General features: G+C 27.4%; 6 protein-coding genes across 7 annotated transcripts; 4 read left to right on the top strand and 2 right to left on the bottom strand.

Annotated features, from left to right (window-relative positions):
• Positions 1-355: 355 nt before the first annotated feature.
• Positions 356-1728, top strand: LOC122632825 (exosome complex component CSL4). Of its 2 annotated transcripts, XM_043820051.1 has the most exons (6): positions 376-489; positions 587-825; positions 928-1043; positions 1119-1367; positions 1438-1519; positions 1595-1728. In XM_043820051.1, the coding sequence occupies exons 2-6, from the start codon at positions 789-791 to the stop codon at positions 1705-1707; spliced, it is 597 nt and encodes a 198-aa protein (XP_043675986.1). In that variant the 5' UTR covers positions 376-489; positions 587-788; the 3' UTR covers positions 1708-1728. The 2 variants fall into 2 exon arrangements, with proteins under 2 accessions (XP_043675985.1, XP_043675986.1); XM_043820050.1 differs by having other exon boundaries at positions 356-825.
• Positions 1729-2348: 620 nt separating this feature from the next.
• Positions 2349-4398, top strand: LOC122632813 (26S proteasome regulatory subunit 6B). Its single transcript, XM_043820025.1, has 6 exons — positions 2349-2509; positions 2692-2784; positions 2908-3241; positions 3324-3527; positions 3599-3863; positions 3965-4398. Exons 1-6 carry the CDS (start codon positions 2477-2479, stop codon positions 4281-4283), a joined length of 1248 nt encoding a protein of 415 aa, XP_043675960.1. The 5' UTR covers positions 2349-2476; the 3' UTR covers positions 4284-4398.
• A 144-nt stretch (positions 4399-4542) lies between these two features.
• Positions 4543-5767, top strand: LOC122632830 (protein chibby homolog 1). Its single transcript, XM_043820063.1, has 3 exons — positions 4543-5059; positions 5117-5232; positions 5318-5767. Exons 1-3 carry the CDS (start codon positions 4876-4878, stop codon positions 5396-5398), a joined length of 381 nt encoding a protein of 126 aa, XP_043675998.1. The 5' UTR covers positions 4543-4875; the 3' UTR covers positions 5399-5767.
• Positions 5603-10210, bottom strand: LOC122632800 (DNA topoisomerase 3-alpha). Its single transcript, XM_043819992.1, has 11 exons — positions 9798-10210; positions 9355-9701; positions 9158-9276; positions 8420-8766; positions 8028-8316; positions 7455-7953; positions 7025-7370; positions 6454-6943; positions 6137-6386; positions 5821-6065; positions 5603-5727 (listed from the first exon to the last, which is right to left on the bottom strand). The coding sequence occupies exons 1-11, from the start codon at positions 9996-9998 to the stop codon at positions 5687-5689; spliced, it is 3174 nt and encodes a 1057-aa protein (XP_043675927.1). The 5' UTR covers positions 9999-10210; the 3' UTR covers positions 5603-5686.
• A 277-nt stretch (positions 10211-10487) lies between these two features.
• Positions 10488-11887, top strand: LOC122632819 (neuferricin). Its single transcript, XM_043820039.1, has 4 exons — positions 10488-11044; positions 11118-11258; positions 11342-11528; positions 11606-11887. The coding sequence occupies exons 1-4, from the start codon at positions 10735-10737 to the stop codon at positions 11781-11783; spliced, it is 816 nt and encodes a 271-aa protein (XP_043675974.1). The 5' UTR covers positions 10488-10734; the 3' UTR covers positions 11784-11887.
• A 529-nt stretch (positions 11888-12416) lies between these two features.
• LOC122632828 lies at positions 12417-13881 on the bottom strand. The gene is made up of 4 exons (XM_043820060.1): positions 13863-13881; positions 13392-13437; positions 12980-13138; positions 12417-12884 (listed from the first exon to the last, which is right to left on the bottom strand). The coding sequence occupies exons 2-4, from the start codon at positions 13415-13417 to the stop codon at positions 12524-12526; spliced, it is 546 nt and encodes a 181-aa protein (XP_043675995.1). The 5' UTR covers positions 13418-13437; positions 13863-13881; the 3' UTR covers positions 12417-12523.
• Between the last annotated feature and the right edge of the window lie 953 nt (positions 13882-14834).

Here is a 14834-nt window from a genome sequence, read left to right as displayed (position 1 = left end):
GACGTCTCAGCAAGAGGATTGGCTGACGGGAATACGTCGTTGCGGTCCTTCAATGGAAGGCGACTTGTCGTGGTGTCGTCATTGGCTGGTGGTGGCTCTCCCCTTACTGGCGGTAGAAATGTCCAAAGAGATTCCTCCTGACACGACGACTGCGGACGTTCGAGGTACTACGGGTTGGTGGTGGGGATGAAAGCCCGTGGATTCGTCCATGTGTTGTGTATGTGCTTACGTCATCGTTCTTCCGCTTTTCTTTCGTTCAAGTTGGCCATGTCACACCGCTCGTAATACAATAACTTTTGGAAATATTTTATGTATATTTACGCTGGAACGTTATATCTAATTATTATACAGTTTTAAGGCCGACTCTCATTTTAATTCTAATTCGATTCAATTCACGAAAGAGGTGTCGTTTATTTATAGTTGCATTTAGAGAATTTTGAAATCTTAATCTTATAGTTTTTATTTTGCAATCACGGGTCAGCGCAGAACGTAATACTATATTACCAAAGATATTTATTCTTTAAATTTTATCTACATACTAACAAATATTTAAATGATACGAAACTTCTTTTATTTCATTATCTAGGCACTTTTGTTACGGTCGCAATAGAACCGATATAAGACTTAAAGTGGCGCCATTGCATATAAGGTATGCATATGAAGTACATCCGTTTAGAAAAATATATAAAGTATATACGTTTGATAAGTGTATAAGGTAAAAACGTTTTTGTAAGTTTATGAATTTCAACTTATTTTAAAATTGTAATAATAAAAAGTAATTTATAAAAATGGACGAAGACAAAGCTCTTAATATTTGCGTGCCGGGTAAATGAAAATTTTTTTTCTTTCATATCAGGAAAATTTTCAATACTATTTACTTTCTAATTATTTACTTACATATACTTGTCATAATAATGATCGTTTTAGGACAAAGATTGTGTGCTTCTGATAAAGTTGTTATACCAGGAGCTGGAACATACGAAGAGCGAGGTTATATTTACTCTAAACTAGTTGGCGTTGTTAAATTTATAACGGAAGAAAATGTATACATAGAAATGATTTGATCTTTTTTATTTTACTTTTTTTAACATTACAATTCATGCTGCATTTCTTTTTAGACACGTACTATCCAGGTGCATGGTATTACAGAGCAAAGTATAGTACCAGCACCAGGTGATATTGTTACTGCAATGGTCATCATTGTTAATCAAAGATATTGCAAGTGTAATATTAAATGTATAGGTGACGTAGTATTAACAAGACCATATAGAGGAATATTAAGGAAAGAGGATATATGTGCTATTAACAAAGATAAAGTGGAAATGTATAAATCTTATCGACCTGGAGATATTATACTTGCAAGAGTTGTATCCTTTCATAAAAATCTTTTACATGTTTAATTATACAACTATGTATTATTTCTTATAAATAAATTAGTTACCAATGACAGAAGCACATACCTATCAACTTAGTACAGCAGAGAATGAGTTAGGAGTAGCGATTGCTCATAGTGAAGAAGGTAATCTTATCATTTTTTGTTCGCAAAAATATATTTATTTTAGTATTCTAAATAGATTTTCTTATAAACTTTTAGGTGTACCAATGATACCAATAAGTTGGACCCAAATGCAATGTCCAAAGACATTGTGCAAAGAATATAGAAAAGTTGCCAAAATTATACCTGAACATGTTGTAACTGAATATTAAATTAAAATGTATTATACATAATTAACACTTTTTCATTTACATACTATCCATAAAAAATGATATTAAATGGAATCAAAGATAAATATATAAATATATACAAAAAAACCTTTTAATTAAAAACTTTATTTTAAAATAATATATAGATAAAAAATTATAGGGAATTTCAGACAATTATTCCAAATAAAAATTCTCTAAAATAATAAAATTTTATAAAATTAACTATTTAAAAAATTTTATAAAATTAAAATCTTTTCGCTTTAAAACTTCCATTGAAAAATACTAGAACACAACATGTTTCGTAAATAAACTAGTCAAATATGATTGAATAATGAAGACGTCCATCTTAATTATTTTTATCGACATTCAAGCTTAACATATAATTTACAAAAATATAAAAAATAACTTGCTAAACATTTTATTACTGTTTGCTTAACGAATAATAATGTCGTTACTATTATATGATAAATTAAGAATTTACATATACAATAATTTAATAACTTTTTTTTGTGTGTATATATATATATATATATGAATTATATTAGTTTATATGTACATTATTTTATATTATTTTACATGTAATATTTCATATTTATATTAATAATATTATACCAAATGTTAAAGTAAGTTTTCTTTCTTCGTACAATTTTTTAGTTAATGGCTGCCATTTCTGACACATACCTTGTTCGTCCGAGCCTTTCGAAAAATCTCAAGTCATTCGATTTCCTGTATACCTCATTGATTTATTTTCGTGTAAAGTTTGTTGAAGACAATGGAAGAAATTGGAATCATTTTGCCGGACAAAGTAAATACGTTTTATTCTAATTATTTTATTTTGTATTCTCTAAAGAAGGAGAATTAAAAACCTAATAAATTATCGTTTTTTCATGTGGTTGCTCATAACCTCGATTAAGAACAATATTCACTTTCGGTTTATATTCTTTTATTTTTGTTCTGATATACTTTTTCCTGTTTTTGTTACTTTAGGATGTTACTGAGATCGATTCCAAACCAGCAATTGGTCATTATACGGGAGCTGGCGATGAATTAGATGTCGAAGATTTATATACTAAGTATAAGGCAAGAAACACAAATATTCTTTTAGATTCCATTATTTTCTAATATTATATATTTCTAATTAGATTTCATTATTCCTATACAATTGTTACATTGTACACAATTGTTATTTAATATTTTTAACAGAAATTGCAAAGAATGTTAGAATTTCTGGAGGTACAAGAAGAATATATTAAAGATGAACAAAGAAATTTAAAGAAAGAATATCTACATGCCCAAGAAGAAGTCAAACGTATACAGAGTGTACCTTTGGTCATAGGACAATTTTTAGAAGCTGTAGATCAAAACACTGGAATAGTAGGATCGACGACAGGTTCAAATTATTATGTCAGAATTTTGTCTACAATAGATAGAGAATTGTTGAAGCCTTCTGCTAGTGTAGCACTTCATAAGCACAGTAATGCTTTGGTTGATGTTCTTCCACCAGAAGCTGATTCAAGTATCTCGATGCTTCAAGCAGGTGATTTTTACTTACATTTTGATATTTGCGAAGGTACAAAAATGGTTTTTATTAATTTTTAGCAAATTTATGTTTTATATAGATGAGAAACCAGATATTCAATATAGTGATATAGGTGGAATGGATATGCAAAAACAAGAAATTAGAGAAGCAGTGGAATTACCATTGACACATTTTGAATTGTATAAACAAATTGGCATTGACCCACCTAGAGGTGTCTTGATGTATGGTCCACCAGGATGTGGAAAAACTATGCTTGCAAAAGCAGTGGCAAGACATACTACAGGTACTAATCTTACTGTATATTAATAAAGATTTAACTATATAATTTAAATTAATATAAATTGTTTCATATAGCTGCATTTATACGTGTGGTTGGCTCTGAATTCGTACAGAAATATTTAGGAGAAGGACCAAGAATGGTCAGAGATGTTTTCCGTTTAGCTAAGGAGAATTCTCCTGCTATAATTTTTGTTGATGAGATTGATGCTATAGCTACAAAAAGATTTGATGCACAAACTGGAGCAGATCGTGAAGTACAGCGTATTCTTTTAGAGCTACTCAATCAAATGGATGGTTTTGATCAAACTACTAACGTGAAAGTTATAATGGCTACTAATAGGTAAAATGAATGCAATGTAGTCTGCAAGTTTTTATTATAGATACATAATTTTAATTATAGATTATTTTATTTATATTTAATACAATTTTATTTGTTTCTAGAGCTGACACTTTAGATCCAGCATTATTGCGTCCTGGTAGATTAGATCGTAAGATTGAATTTCCTCTACCTGATCGTCGACAGAAACGTTTGATATTTTCGACAATTACAGCAAAAATGAATTTAAGCGAAGAAGTAGATCTTGAAGATTATGTAGCTCGACCGGATAGAATTTCAGGTGCTGATATAAATGCCATTTGCCAAGAAGCTGGTATGCACGCGGTTCGAGAAAATCGCTATATAGTATTGGCAAAGGACTTTGAGAAAGGTTACAAGAATAACATTAAAAAAGATGAGTCTGAGCACGAATTTTACAAGTAGAATGGAAAGATTAATCGCGTTTTATGCTCATACTTTATGCTATAATATGTATTTGCAAGTTCATGTATCGCTATAAATGTAGTACTCAATATATGTATACAAAATTATCATTTTATATTGCATATATGTATATATATATATATACACCTTCCACGGATAACCTTTTAACTACTTTTATGTATATTTGTATGTTGCACGATTATCCATCTTTTTTACCACTTAATCTCATTCTTATAGCCAGTCAAGTAAAAACGAATCGTGAAAATTATAATTTTGATTTTACAAATCGAAAAAGAAAGCTTTCTCATGGCACGCTATATATTGGGTGTATTTATAAAATATGGCGTTTAGTTGTTTCCGAAGAGAGAGAAACAATGTGGTTTATTTATATTTATCGTTACGATTTGTTTATGGCGTAAATATGAATCTATTTTAATTCATGTATTTCTAAACTTTGTTCGAATATTTTTCGAAAATAATGATCATAAACTAAGTTATAAAGTCATTAGGATTGTAGTATTTGATTCTGCGTTTCTAACTTAACCTTCAAGTGTAGATTTTGGTAGATTATTATGCAGTTGTATCTCCAAACATGCCTTTATTTTCAAATAAATTTTCCCCAAAGAAAACACCGACGAGAAAAGTGTCAACATTTTTAATAAACAAAGACTTAAGTCCTAAGAGAATAGAAAAGGAATTAGGCCCTGATATAGGATCTATCCGTATACGACTTGGAGATCAAGAAGCAGTTTTCGAAAATGGCTTATGGATACCAGGTACAGAAACTAAATTGTTCTATTATTATTTTTATGCATTTGTTGTTATTTTCATAGAATCTGGAAAAGTAAGTGGTACATTCAAAGAAAACGAAAGACTGAAAAAAGAAATTAAAAGACTCGAAGAAGAAAATAATTTATTAAAATTGAAGTTTGAAGTAATGTTAGACATGGTAAATATTAAACTGATAATAATTATATTTTAATTCTTATTTTTTTAATGTAAATATAAAATATGTTTATATTATCATATTACAGTTAACGCAAACTACAACAGAAGCTCAATCTCAAAAAGAAGAATTGGAAAAATTAAGGAACAGCATATCATCTGATAGATAATTAAAATAACTTATATTACACAATATATAGTGTTTTCAATAGTTTGTAGAACAATTTTATTTTGTGCTGATTTTATGCACTCAATTAATATGATGAATTAATATGACAAATAAAACTTATATATAAACAAAGAGATTAACTAATCTCTAATCTCAAGTAAATTTTATAATTTTTAAAATAAGGCACGAATGATCATATTATGTATATCACTATAATATCCTTTACTTTTAATAACCTTGGATTATAGTTATCTGAATGTACATAATTTACAATATTGTAATGTTATGATTAATCCATGACATTTTCTGGACATGTTTTGCGTGTATGACCTATTAAAAATATAATAAAACAGACTGATGTAAATTTCAATTTCTGTACTATTGGAATTATATAAAAAATAATTTGTTTTATAAAGTATAAACCTTCAGTTCCACAAATGCCACATTTTCTTTTGACACGAGTTCCTTGAAGTTTATTTGAAGAGCTATTTCCTTTGGGTTTAAAATTACTATTTCTGTTTCCAGAATTTCGCGAATCTGTTCTTTCATTCGTATTAACACTTGCATCTACATCAGCCCATTTAAAAAAGTTACATGTACTGTCCCTACCTTTAGGACAAGTATAAAAGAGTCTACCTTTATTTGGTCCTTCTTTTTGAACTGTAAATCTATAAAATGTATTAAAATAACGGTAAAACTTTATTGTAAAGTATTTTTTTATCAGCACTTGTTTACTTACTGTCTAGCTGGTTCATTACAAATACACATAATAACGTTATTTGCTTCTGAAATACTAGTATTTCTCCAATCAGTAGAATTACTACTAGTACTAGGCTGTTGTGTTTGGCTTTGTGTCATCCAAGAGCGATTTGAAATTTGATTATTATGATCATTATGATTTGTTGTATTTTCTTGTGGTCTATCAGAAGCCCACAAAAAGAAATTACAGCCACTACCCTGAGGTTGTGCACATTTATAAAATTGTCTTCCTACAAATATTTAAAATGTTTAATTCTATTATACTACTTCATAGTAATACACGTAGATATAATTTACCTTGGTTTGGACCATCTTTTCTTACTGTTAACAGAATTGCTTGCTGGTGACATTGACACATTATTTCAGCATCATTATCTATGTTCCCCCAGGATACGATATCATTAGGGTTTGTACGATTGTCTGATTGAAATTCTATTGTCTGATTGAAGTTATTAGTATTATTTTTCATTTTAGTAATATTGCCTTTTTTTTTATTATTAGGATTTCTTGAACGGTTTTCACTGCTTTGAGTTATCATTCTCGAATTTGATATAGATTCTTCCATATTATTATGTATTTCAGTCCTGCTCGATACAGATCTATTGTTTGTGGTTTCATAGCCGCTATCAGTGATACGTGATATTTTTTTAATAGTATCATCTTTGATATTTATTGTTTCATTAAAATTAGGATCACAACCACCTATACAAGTTATATATGTACTTCCAAAAAGATGAAACATGTTCCGTGCTAATTTAAATTCCAGTTTATGCATGTTTCCAGAACACTAAAGGAACAAAAAATTCACAGTTACAAATTATAAGTTCCTGGAATGATTAAACAATAACAAATGGAGAAGTAGGTAGACCTGAGTACATGTATCCTCCAATACCGTAACATTTTCGATCGATTGAGGAAACCATATAGCATTATTGCATGATGGAAATCCCATGCAACTTATATACTTTCCTGTACCTTGTTTCCTATCTTTTAATATCATATCAGAATTACATTTAGGACATTTGAAAACAACTATGTTTGTAGAAGTATTAATTATATCAGTTTCTTGTACTTGTGTTGGTTGTTCTTCAATATATTCTGCTATAGCATTATCAATTAAATTAGCATGTTGTATTGCTAATTTGAATACATCACGATATTTTGCTATCTGCTCTTGTAGGACAAGTTTTGGATCTTTTTGACCATCACAAATTCTACAGATAAAAAGAATGTTTGTAATATATACATAAATATATTAAAATAGAACTTAGAAAAAAAATGAAATTTTAATAATATACAATTTAAGGTCTTTTTCTAAATCTGCTCTTAAATTTGGCTTAGACATTGCAAATCCCATATTATCATAACCCATTACAAGTCCAATTCCTAATTTTGAAGGCATAAAATGTTGATCATCTTGCAAGCCTACATATTGTCTTGACTTTATCGTATCTATGTGCTCTGCATGAGTTGCATCAGTTCCAATCCCATGTTTATCCATTAAAGCAATTAAATCTGCTTCAGTTAATAATTTAGGAGGTGAAGTTTCTTCTTTTATCATTTCAATGCTAGTTGGTTGAAATGTTTGTCCCTCTTGATACCTATGTATTTCTTTATCATTCCATTTTTCGTATATGTACACATCTAAATAATTTTTTGCTATGATCTGAAGACCATTTGCAACAAATTTTTCTCCAGCTATATTAATTTCTACTATAGTCTCTAGACCTTCTGCATTTTTGGATATACAAGCCAGAAAGTGTCTTACAATAAATTCATAGACCTTTGCTTCATTTCCTATTATAACATATAAAGATAAAGTAAAAAATTCTTATCTTCATATAATTCTAAAAACAATTCTTTACTCATACCTTGTAAAGTAGAACTATACTTCGTTGGATGAATAGGAGGATGTGCTTGATCGCACTTTTTGCCTTGTCTAGGAGATATTCCATCTTGCAATAAGCGTTGTGCAAACTGACCCCATACTGGACTATCAGTATGTTGAGTAACTAAAGATTGTAAATTCAATTCTTTAGGAAAAATGTTTGTTTCTGTGCGTGGATAGCTAATTAAGCCTTGTGTGTATAATTTTTCTGCTATCTTCATAATTTCTTTTGCATTTAAACGCAATTTCCGAGAACCCTGCTTTTCTAATTCCTGAAATATAAGGGAATATGAAGGTAAATATAAAGGTAATATAAGTTAAAAAAGTTTGATATCAAATATAAACTATTGTAACATTATTGATTTTGCTGCTTACAATTGTATCTAATGGTAATGGTCTCCATTTGCTTTTGGGTTTACTAGTAACTTTAATTACAGTAGCAATAGGATTTTCTTGACACATATCAAGAAATATTTGACATGGTAATTCTTCAAAAAGTCTTATTCTATCCCAACGAAATTCAACAGAAATGTCATTATGAATATTCAGTACTTTTATTTTCCAATATGGTTCCGATTGAAATCTTTCTATAGCCAGAAATCTTTCCACCACAAATCCTAATGTTGGAAACTGGCAACTACCATAACTTATAAGCATATCTGCAAGTGTTCTAGGAAATACTTTTTGTAGCCTTAATGTTTGAAATCTTGTAAACGCAGCACCTAAGCCACAATTATTTTAGAATAGTATTTAATTACCAAACAGATAATATTATTGTAGTGTATAAGCGTGATAATGTGTGTATATATATATATATACATATTTATATATATATAACAACAAACAAGCATCGAGGAAGTGATGCTGAAGCGTACGAGCGAAAAAAGTAGCCGTGTGTCAGACAGGCTACAAGCTAGATTCACGAAGAGTAAAAAATATACTTTTATGTATATTTAACAAAGTAAATTAATCAGTGAATTGTGTCTATACAACCCTATTTCTCTCATAAGTATAACGAATATATTATACCCGTTACGAATAAGTTATATTTAGAACTGCTGTAAAATGCTACAATTATACTTGCTTGCAAGTGCAATTAATATTGCAACATACCTATTCTTAAATCTAATTCACTTCTTATATCTACAGCATTACTGATAGCTTTATTTGGTGTATCCAAAGTTTGAAGAGCTCTATTTATGGATATTTGTGTGATTTCTGAGAATTTTGCCCTAAAAAATAAAATATTTATTTTGTATTATAATTTAGAAATAACATAAAAAATCGATTATTATCTTAACACATACTACCTATATATACGTATATCTGGTTTAACTGTCTGGCATACTTCTATGATTTCAAATCCTATGTTTTCTCCTTCTCGATCACAGTCAGTCCAAATGATCAAAGCTTTGCAGTTCTTTATTTCTTTTTCTATAGTTTTTTTTATTTTTAAATATTTTTCATCTATACAATCTTTTACAACAGGGGCATCAAATAAACTTAAAGGATGACATCCTTGCCATTTTTTATAAGCACCTACAAATTCATAGCCCAACAAGTGTCCAGAAACAGATGTCATGATCATTTGACAATCTTCATTCCACAAGCGTACATTGAATTCATAAATTTTGTTATAAACTGATAGACCTTCCCTCTGCGAAACAAATAAAAATTTTAATTTAAGTTTAGTTATTTAAATACATGACTGTAAAATTTTCTTTCATTTTAAAATACAAACAATAATATTTACTTTTCTACAATTGCCGCGTGATAAATAACCAGCAATGTTTTTCGCAGCATCATTTTTTTCAGCGACATTAAGAACTTTCATAATATGATTAGTACTTTTATTTCTGACAATAGAAATTGTATTATTTGTTAATTTAATCGTACTTATCTTTATATTCTTAAAGGCTGATATAAAAGTCACATAATGCGTGATGTATCTCATAACTGTTTTCAATTCCAAAGTAATACATTGATAGGTTTCTAAACTATTGTTATTATCATTTTTAACAACACACAAACTAATTAAACATTTAAAAAAAATAGTAAAAAATTATTTTTTTTATACAATACAAGAAATGTTTTCAGAAAAACTTTTCTCTTTCAAATTAAACCGCATTTTGTATTGACTGACATAGAACCCGCCATTGTAAAGTAGTGTGATGCTATGTGTGTAGCATTTGGGTGTATTTACATGTATCTATATATGAGATGCTAAAGTATTACATCGTTTTACATAGAATATTGTCTAAATCACAAGAACTTTGCTACTACATTTACTACTACATTTATTTAGAAAATAAAATTCTCTACCTTATTCGATAGTAATTATTAGAACAATGAAAATGATTTAGATTTTTTAGAAACTTGCCGTTAAAGAATGCCAATTTCAGGGTTTGAATAAAATAGAAACTAATATAAAACCGTAATTTATTTTTCAATATGACAGTTTTTAGCGTCTCGTAAATTTTTTCACAGGAAATAAATAATACTATACATAATAAAAAATTACAAAATATACTGTAATTAACTCAGTTCAATTCTGATCAGTTTCAGTGGTTCACAGAGATTAGTTTTTTTACTTGAAGATAATGTTAAAGGCTATTAATTGTGATATGTTAAGCATGTAAAATACTGCATGCAATTGATTAACCTAACTGGTTAAGCGAAATACAAAAATAATGATTTTAAGATATTTCTGGTTAAGTTTTTTACTTATAACTATTTACTTACTTTATTCACAGAACTATTTTACAATAATATGGTACTTTTTACCCAAAGAATTAAACAATGTAACACACGTATTATTCAGTACATCAGAATTGAAATTATTAGATATAAATGAAAAACAGAAAGTATTTACTAAAGATGAGTTAAAAAAATATAATAATATTGAAAATGGATTATATCTTTCAATATTAGGTCAAGTTTTTGATGTTACAAAAGGAGCAAAACATTATGAACCTGGAGCATCTTATCATATATTTGTTGGTAAAGAAACTTTGTTATACATTACAAGAATATAACATTATTTTTAACAAAATAATTTTGTATTCATTATTAGGCCGTGATGCATCTTTAGCATTTGTTACTGGAAAGTTTGATGAGAAAGAAATAACAGATGATACTTCTGTACTGTCTGCCCAACAAATTAAAGCATTAGATGACTGGGTACAGTTTTATAATGAAAATTATATTTATAAAGGTATACAATATTATAAAAATGATATATATTACAAATTAGTATATATTAAACATTAATATAATTAAAAAAGATATTTTTTAAAGGAAAATTAAGTGGAAGATACTTCAATGAAGATGGTACTCCAACCCTCGAGTCTTTACAAGTACAGCAAAAATTGATAGATGCAAAAAAAGAAATAGCAGATGAAGAACAAAAGAAAAAATTATTTCCAACTTGCAACATGGAATGGAAAGTCAATGTAGGCACTACTGTGTGGTGTTCTAAAAGAAGGTAATAATATAACAAAAAATGATACACACACACACACGTATATATACTAACAAATAATTTATTTCTTTAATTTATAGTGGTGGTATAGAAAGGGATTGGGTTGGTGTTCCAAGAATGTATTTTGAAACGCCCAGTTCAAAACAGCAGAGATGTGCTTGTATTAATCTTGATAGTAAAGAATATGAAGAAAATAAAGGTAATTTTAAAGAATACAATGGTTGTGCAACGAGTTCGATAAAATGTAATATAAAGTAATTTCTATCTTAGAAATATTTTTGAAACCTATTTATAATACAACAGTATTTGATACTAATTCTATTTTTATTGGTATAAATGAAATGAATAGAAATGAATAGAAATGAATAGAAAGCAAAAAAAAAACTAAAGAATAATGTACTTTTATATTTTGTAAGAAATTCATTTTTATAAATAAAGCTGATTATATAACATTCTTCCTATTTTTCATCGATTAAAAAGGTTCTAAACAAACTTTCAATATTTTTATATGTACTATGAAATGACTTCTACAAAAAAAAAGATGTAAAAATTATAATATTTGGCAAAGTATTATTTTGGTGGCAAAAAATATTTTTTATCGTATTTCATATTATCCACTGTACTAGTACTTATAAGTGTACAAACAGTTAATGTGAATTAACGTCATTATGTCAACTTAATATACGTTTTATGTTATTTATATATATGTATATAAAAAGTCTTATATAGAATTATAGAAAAAAATATCAGTCATTATTATTAAGTGTTTGGTAATTTTGAGATTACAAACATTATTATATATATAAAACATATGTTCAGACTAATGTTAGAATATGCATTCCAAATATTTGATATGTATAATGTTGAAAATTGTATTGATTCCACATAAAATATTTCTTAATATTATATTTTTTAAGATATATAAATTCACATGTCATTAATGTTTATAAAAATAGCATAATCAAATATAGCACTACTAAGCATTTACAGTATAACAATCACTTCGTTTTACTTTCAGAATTCACTGGTGAATTAGATCTGATGTAGTTTAACTTATTAAGTAATGCTTGCATAGATCCATGTTTTCTTCTAAAATTAATCTTTGTTCCAAACATTTTTTTAATTTTAGTTCTTCTTTTTTGCAATTTAGAATCATTAGGTTGTTGTTGAAATTGAATCATCCTTTTGTACCTTTTCACACTCATATATATAGAATTTTCATTTGCATTTGCCGTTTCTTCAAAAATTGTTTCCAAATTATTTACCTTTTTTTTAAAACTTTTATCTAAATAGTAATCTTTAATATCTTCATTGCTTTCCATTTCTTTACAATTTCTCTTTTTTGGTCTACGACTGCATCTAATCGTTGTATAAATAAAAAGAAAAGTTTAAAACAAAGTATATATAGATGTGTATATATATATATATACACACATATATATAAATGTAAATACCTTCTATTCAAAAGTTCTGCGGGAACTGCTTTTGGTATTCTTTTTCTAAGATTCTTTTTATTCTCTGATATTGAATGTAAATTAGTATTTACTGTTAACATTTCTAAGCTAGCAGTCACTGCTGGCATATTAACATCATCTATAGTATGGTTAAGTTTACTAAAAAATAATACAATTATAATATTACACAATTCTGAAATATAAATATTGAGTGCAAGTTTAAAGTTATTGAAAAATTAGAGTCGTTTTCTTTTCTAATATTTCACATATAATATATGTATTTCTTAAGGCATATAGTAGTTATACTATTTTCTTATTATTTAATTTATTTTATGAAATATATTTATGTAAAAACCATGTATGCACGTTTAAATGACATGTACATGTTAAATGATATGTTTATGCTACTCACGTTGTTTCAACAAATTCTTCATCCATTTGTCTAGTTATTAATTCAACTGAAAAACCATTGAATAATTAAAAATGAATCCATTATTTTATTATATATTCGATATTTGTTTATATTTGTATAACTACAAGCAATATAAATGAACCAACTTGTCCATCACGATTTCATTGAGTACATTCTTGTATATAGTTGGTACAGTTTCCAAATGAAAGTTTAACTTATAAGAGTTGGTTAGTATTTATTATTTGATTTTTAATATTTACGTCTTTAATATAAATTATTTCAATTTCATCTATTCTAATTTATTATAAATTGATTACGTTTAAATTGATCTTTCTGATATTTGCATAAATCTTTAATATAATTAACTGAATATTTGAATTTAAAATCCATTCACATGATTGGTTGGTTGGAAGTCCATAGACTATGTAGTATCTATTATACAACTATATACACAATATTGTAGATATTTACGATAAATAATGTGACTAAAAATCAGAAAAGTATTTTAGGCTATTCGTCAATTTTCGTTCGTAGAATAAGAGACTTCAGCGACAAGTATGGGCAAATTAAGAACTACAAGGACAATACGTGAACACTAAAAAAGTTCCTATTGCATTCGAGCATGTAGGTTATACCTCTCTCTTAAATTATACTTCTCTGAAAATGAATTACAATATTTTTTGTTTGGTATCAAAATTATACATGTAGATAAAGTTACAAATACAAGTATCACGGCGAATGGCTGTATATTTCAATGTTTTTCTAAATCCTTTTTTTCGTTTAATACCAACTAGACGTTAAATTAATCACATTTTCCAGTTAATCATATCTCGAGAGAGATATAAATTGAATATAATAATATTTTTAAATAATTTTGTAGAGAAACGCACGGAAAACTTTTCTATTGCTGTCGTTCCTAGTTATTCTTATTCACTTTTATTAATTATTATTTATAATAATTCCTTTAAACTCTTCATCCTTTACTCTTTTTCTGTTTCAGATTATATGATCGAAAGAACAATCATGCAAGGATCAATCATTGAGCGACCGATCATCGTTAGATTTATTTATTGAATTATTATACATTTGTATTAATTATATACAATTCTATTTATTATATATACTTTTATAATTATATATATTATTGTGGTGCTACGATATTGATTGATCATACCCAATGAAGATTAGCTTATGATAAACAAGTAGGTTACATCGGTATGAATAGCTAAAAGTATAGAGAGCGCTATTTCTGGCTTTATACCTTTAACACTAAAAGAATATTATTATTATTATTGTTATTATTATTATTATAACTATTATTATTATAAAAAATAAACGAATAGAATAATTTCTAAAGAACAAGAAATAATTATTACCTAGATGAAACATTTGACTACATAGGATTTATTTAGATAATTAAAGCTGTTCATCAATCCTGATGTT

The sequence above is a fragment of the Vespula pensylvanica genome, chromosome 11, assembly GCF_014466175.1.
Source record: "Vespula pensylvanica isolate Volc-1 chromosome 11, ASM1446617v1, whole genome shotgun sequence".
Lineage (NCBI taxonomy): Eukaryota > Metazoa > Arthropoda > Insecta > Hymenoptera > Vespidae > Vespula > Vespula pensylvanica.
This window is presented reverse-complemented; position numbering and strand designations above follow the sequence as displayed.

Coding starts and splice junctions, on each gene's coding strand:
- LOC122632825 (XM_043820050.1), top strand. CDS start 789: ATGGACGAAGACAAAGCTCTTAATATTTGCGTGCCGG. Junction 826..927: donor TCTTAATATTTGCGTGCCGG/GTAAATGAAAAT, acceptor TGATCGTTTTAG/GACAAAGATTGTGTGCTTCT. Junction 1,368..1,437: donor ATATTATACTTGCAAGAGTT/GTATCCTTTCAT, acceptor TAAATAAATTAG/TTACCAATGACAGAAGCACA.
- LOC122632828 (XM_043820060.1), bottom strand. CDS start 13,417: ATGGATGAAGAATTTGTTGAAACAAC. Junction 13,139..13,391: donor GAAGAATTTGTTGAAACAAC/GTGAGTAGCATA, acceptor ATTATTTTTTAG/TAAACTTAACCATACTATAG. Junction 12,885..12,979: donor GCAGAACTTTTGAATAGAAG/GTATTTACATTT, acceptor TACAACGATTAG/ATGCAGTCGTAGACCAAAAA.
- LOC122632813 (XM_043820025.1), top strand. CDS start 2,477: ATGGAAGAAATTGGAATCATTTTGCCGGACAAA. Junction 3,528..3,598: donor AGTGGCAAGACATACTACAG/GTACTAATCTTA, acceptor TGTTTCATATAG/CTGCATTTATACGTGTGGTT. Junction 3,864..3,964: donor GTTATAATGGCTACTAATAG/GTAAAATGAATG, acceptor ATTTGTTTCTAG/AGCTGACACTTTAGATCCAG.
- LOC122632800 (XM_043819992.1), bottom strand. CDS start 9,998: ATGAGATACATCACGCATTATGTGACTTTTATATCAGCCTTTAAGAAT. Junction 8,767..9,157: donor TGAATTAGATTTAAGAATAG/GTATGTTGCAAT, acceptor ATTGTGGCTTAG/GTGCTGCGTTTACAAGATTT. Junction 7,954..8,027: donor GTATAGTTCTACTTTACAAG/GTATGAGTAAAG, acceptor ATGTTATAATAG/GAAATGAAGCAAAGGTCTAT.
- LOC122632830 (XM_043820063.1), top strand. CDS start 4,876: ATGCCTTTATTTTCAAATAAATTTTCCCCAAAGAAAACACCGACGAGA. Junction 5,060..5,116: donor AAATGGCTTATGGATACCAG/GTACAGAAACTA, acceptor TTATTTTCATAG/AATCTGGAAAAGTAAGTGGT. Junction 5,233..5,317: donor TTGAAGTAATGTTAGACATG/GTAAATATTAAA, acceptor ATCATATTACAG/TTAACGCAAACTACAACAGA.
- LOC122632819 (XM_043820039.1), top strand. CDS start 10,735: ATGATTTTAAGATATTTCTGGTTAAGTTTTTTACTTATAACTATTTAC. Junction 11,045..11,117: donor ATCTTATCATATATTTGTTG/GTAAAGAAACTT, acceptor ATTCATTATTAG/GCCGTGATGCATCTTTAGCA. Junction 11,529..11,605: donor GTGTGGTGTTCTAAAAGAAG/GTAATAATATAA, acceptor TTTAATTTATAG/TGGTGGTATAGAAAGGGATT.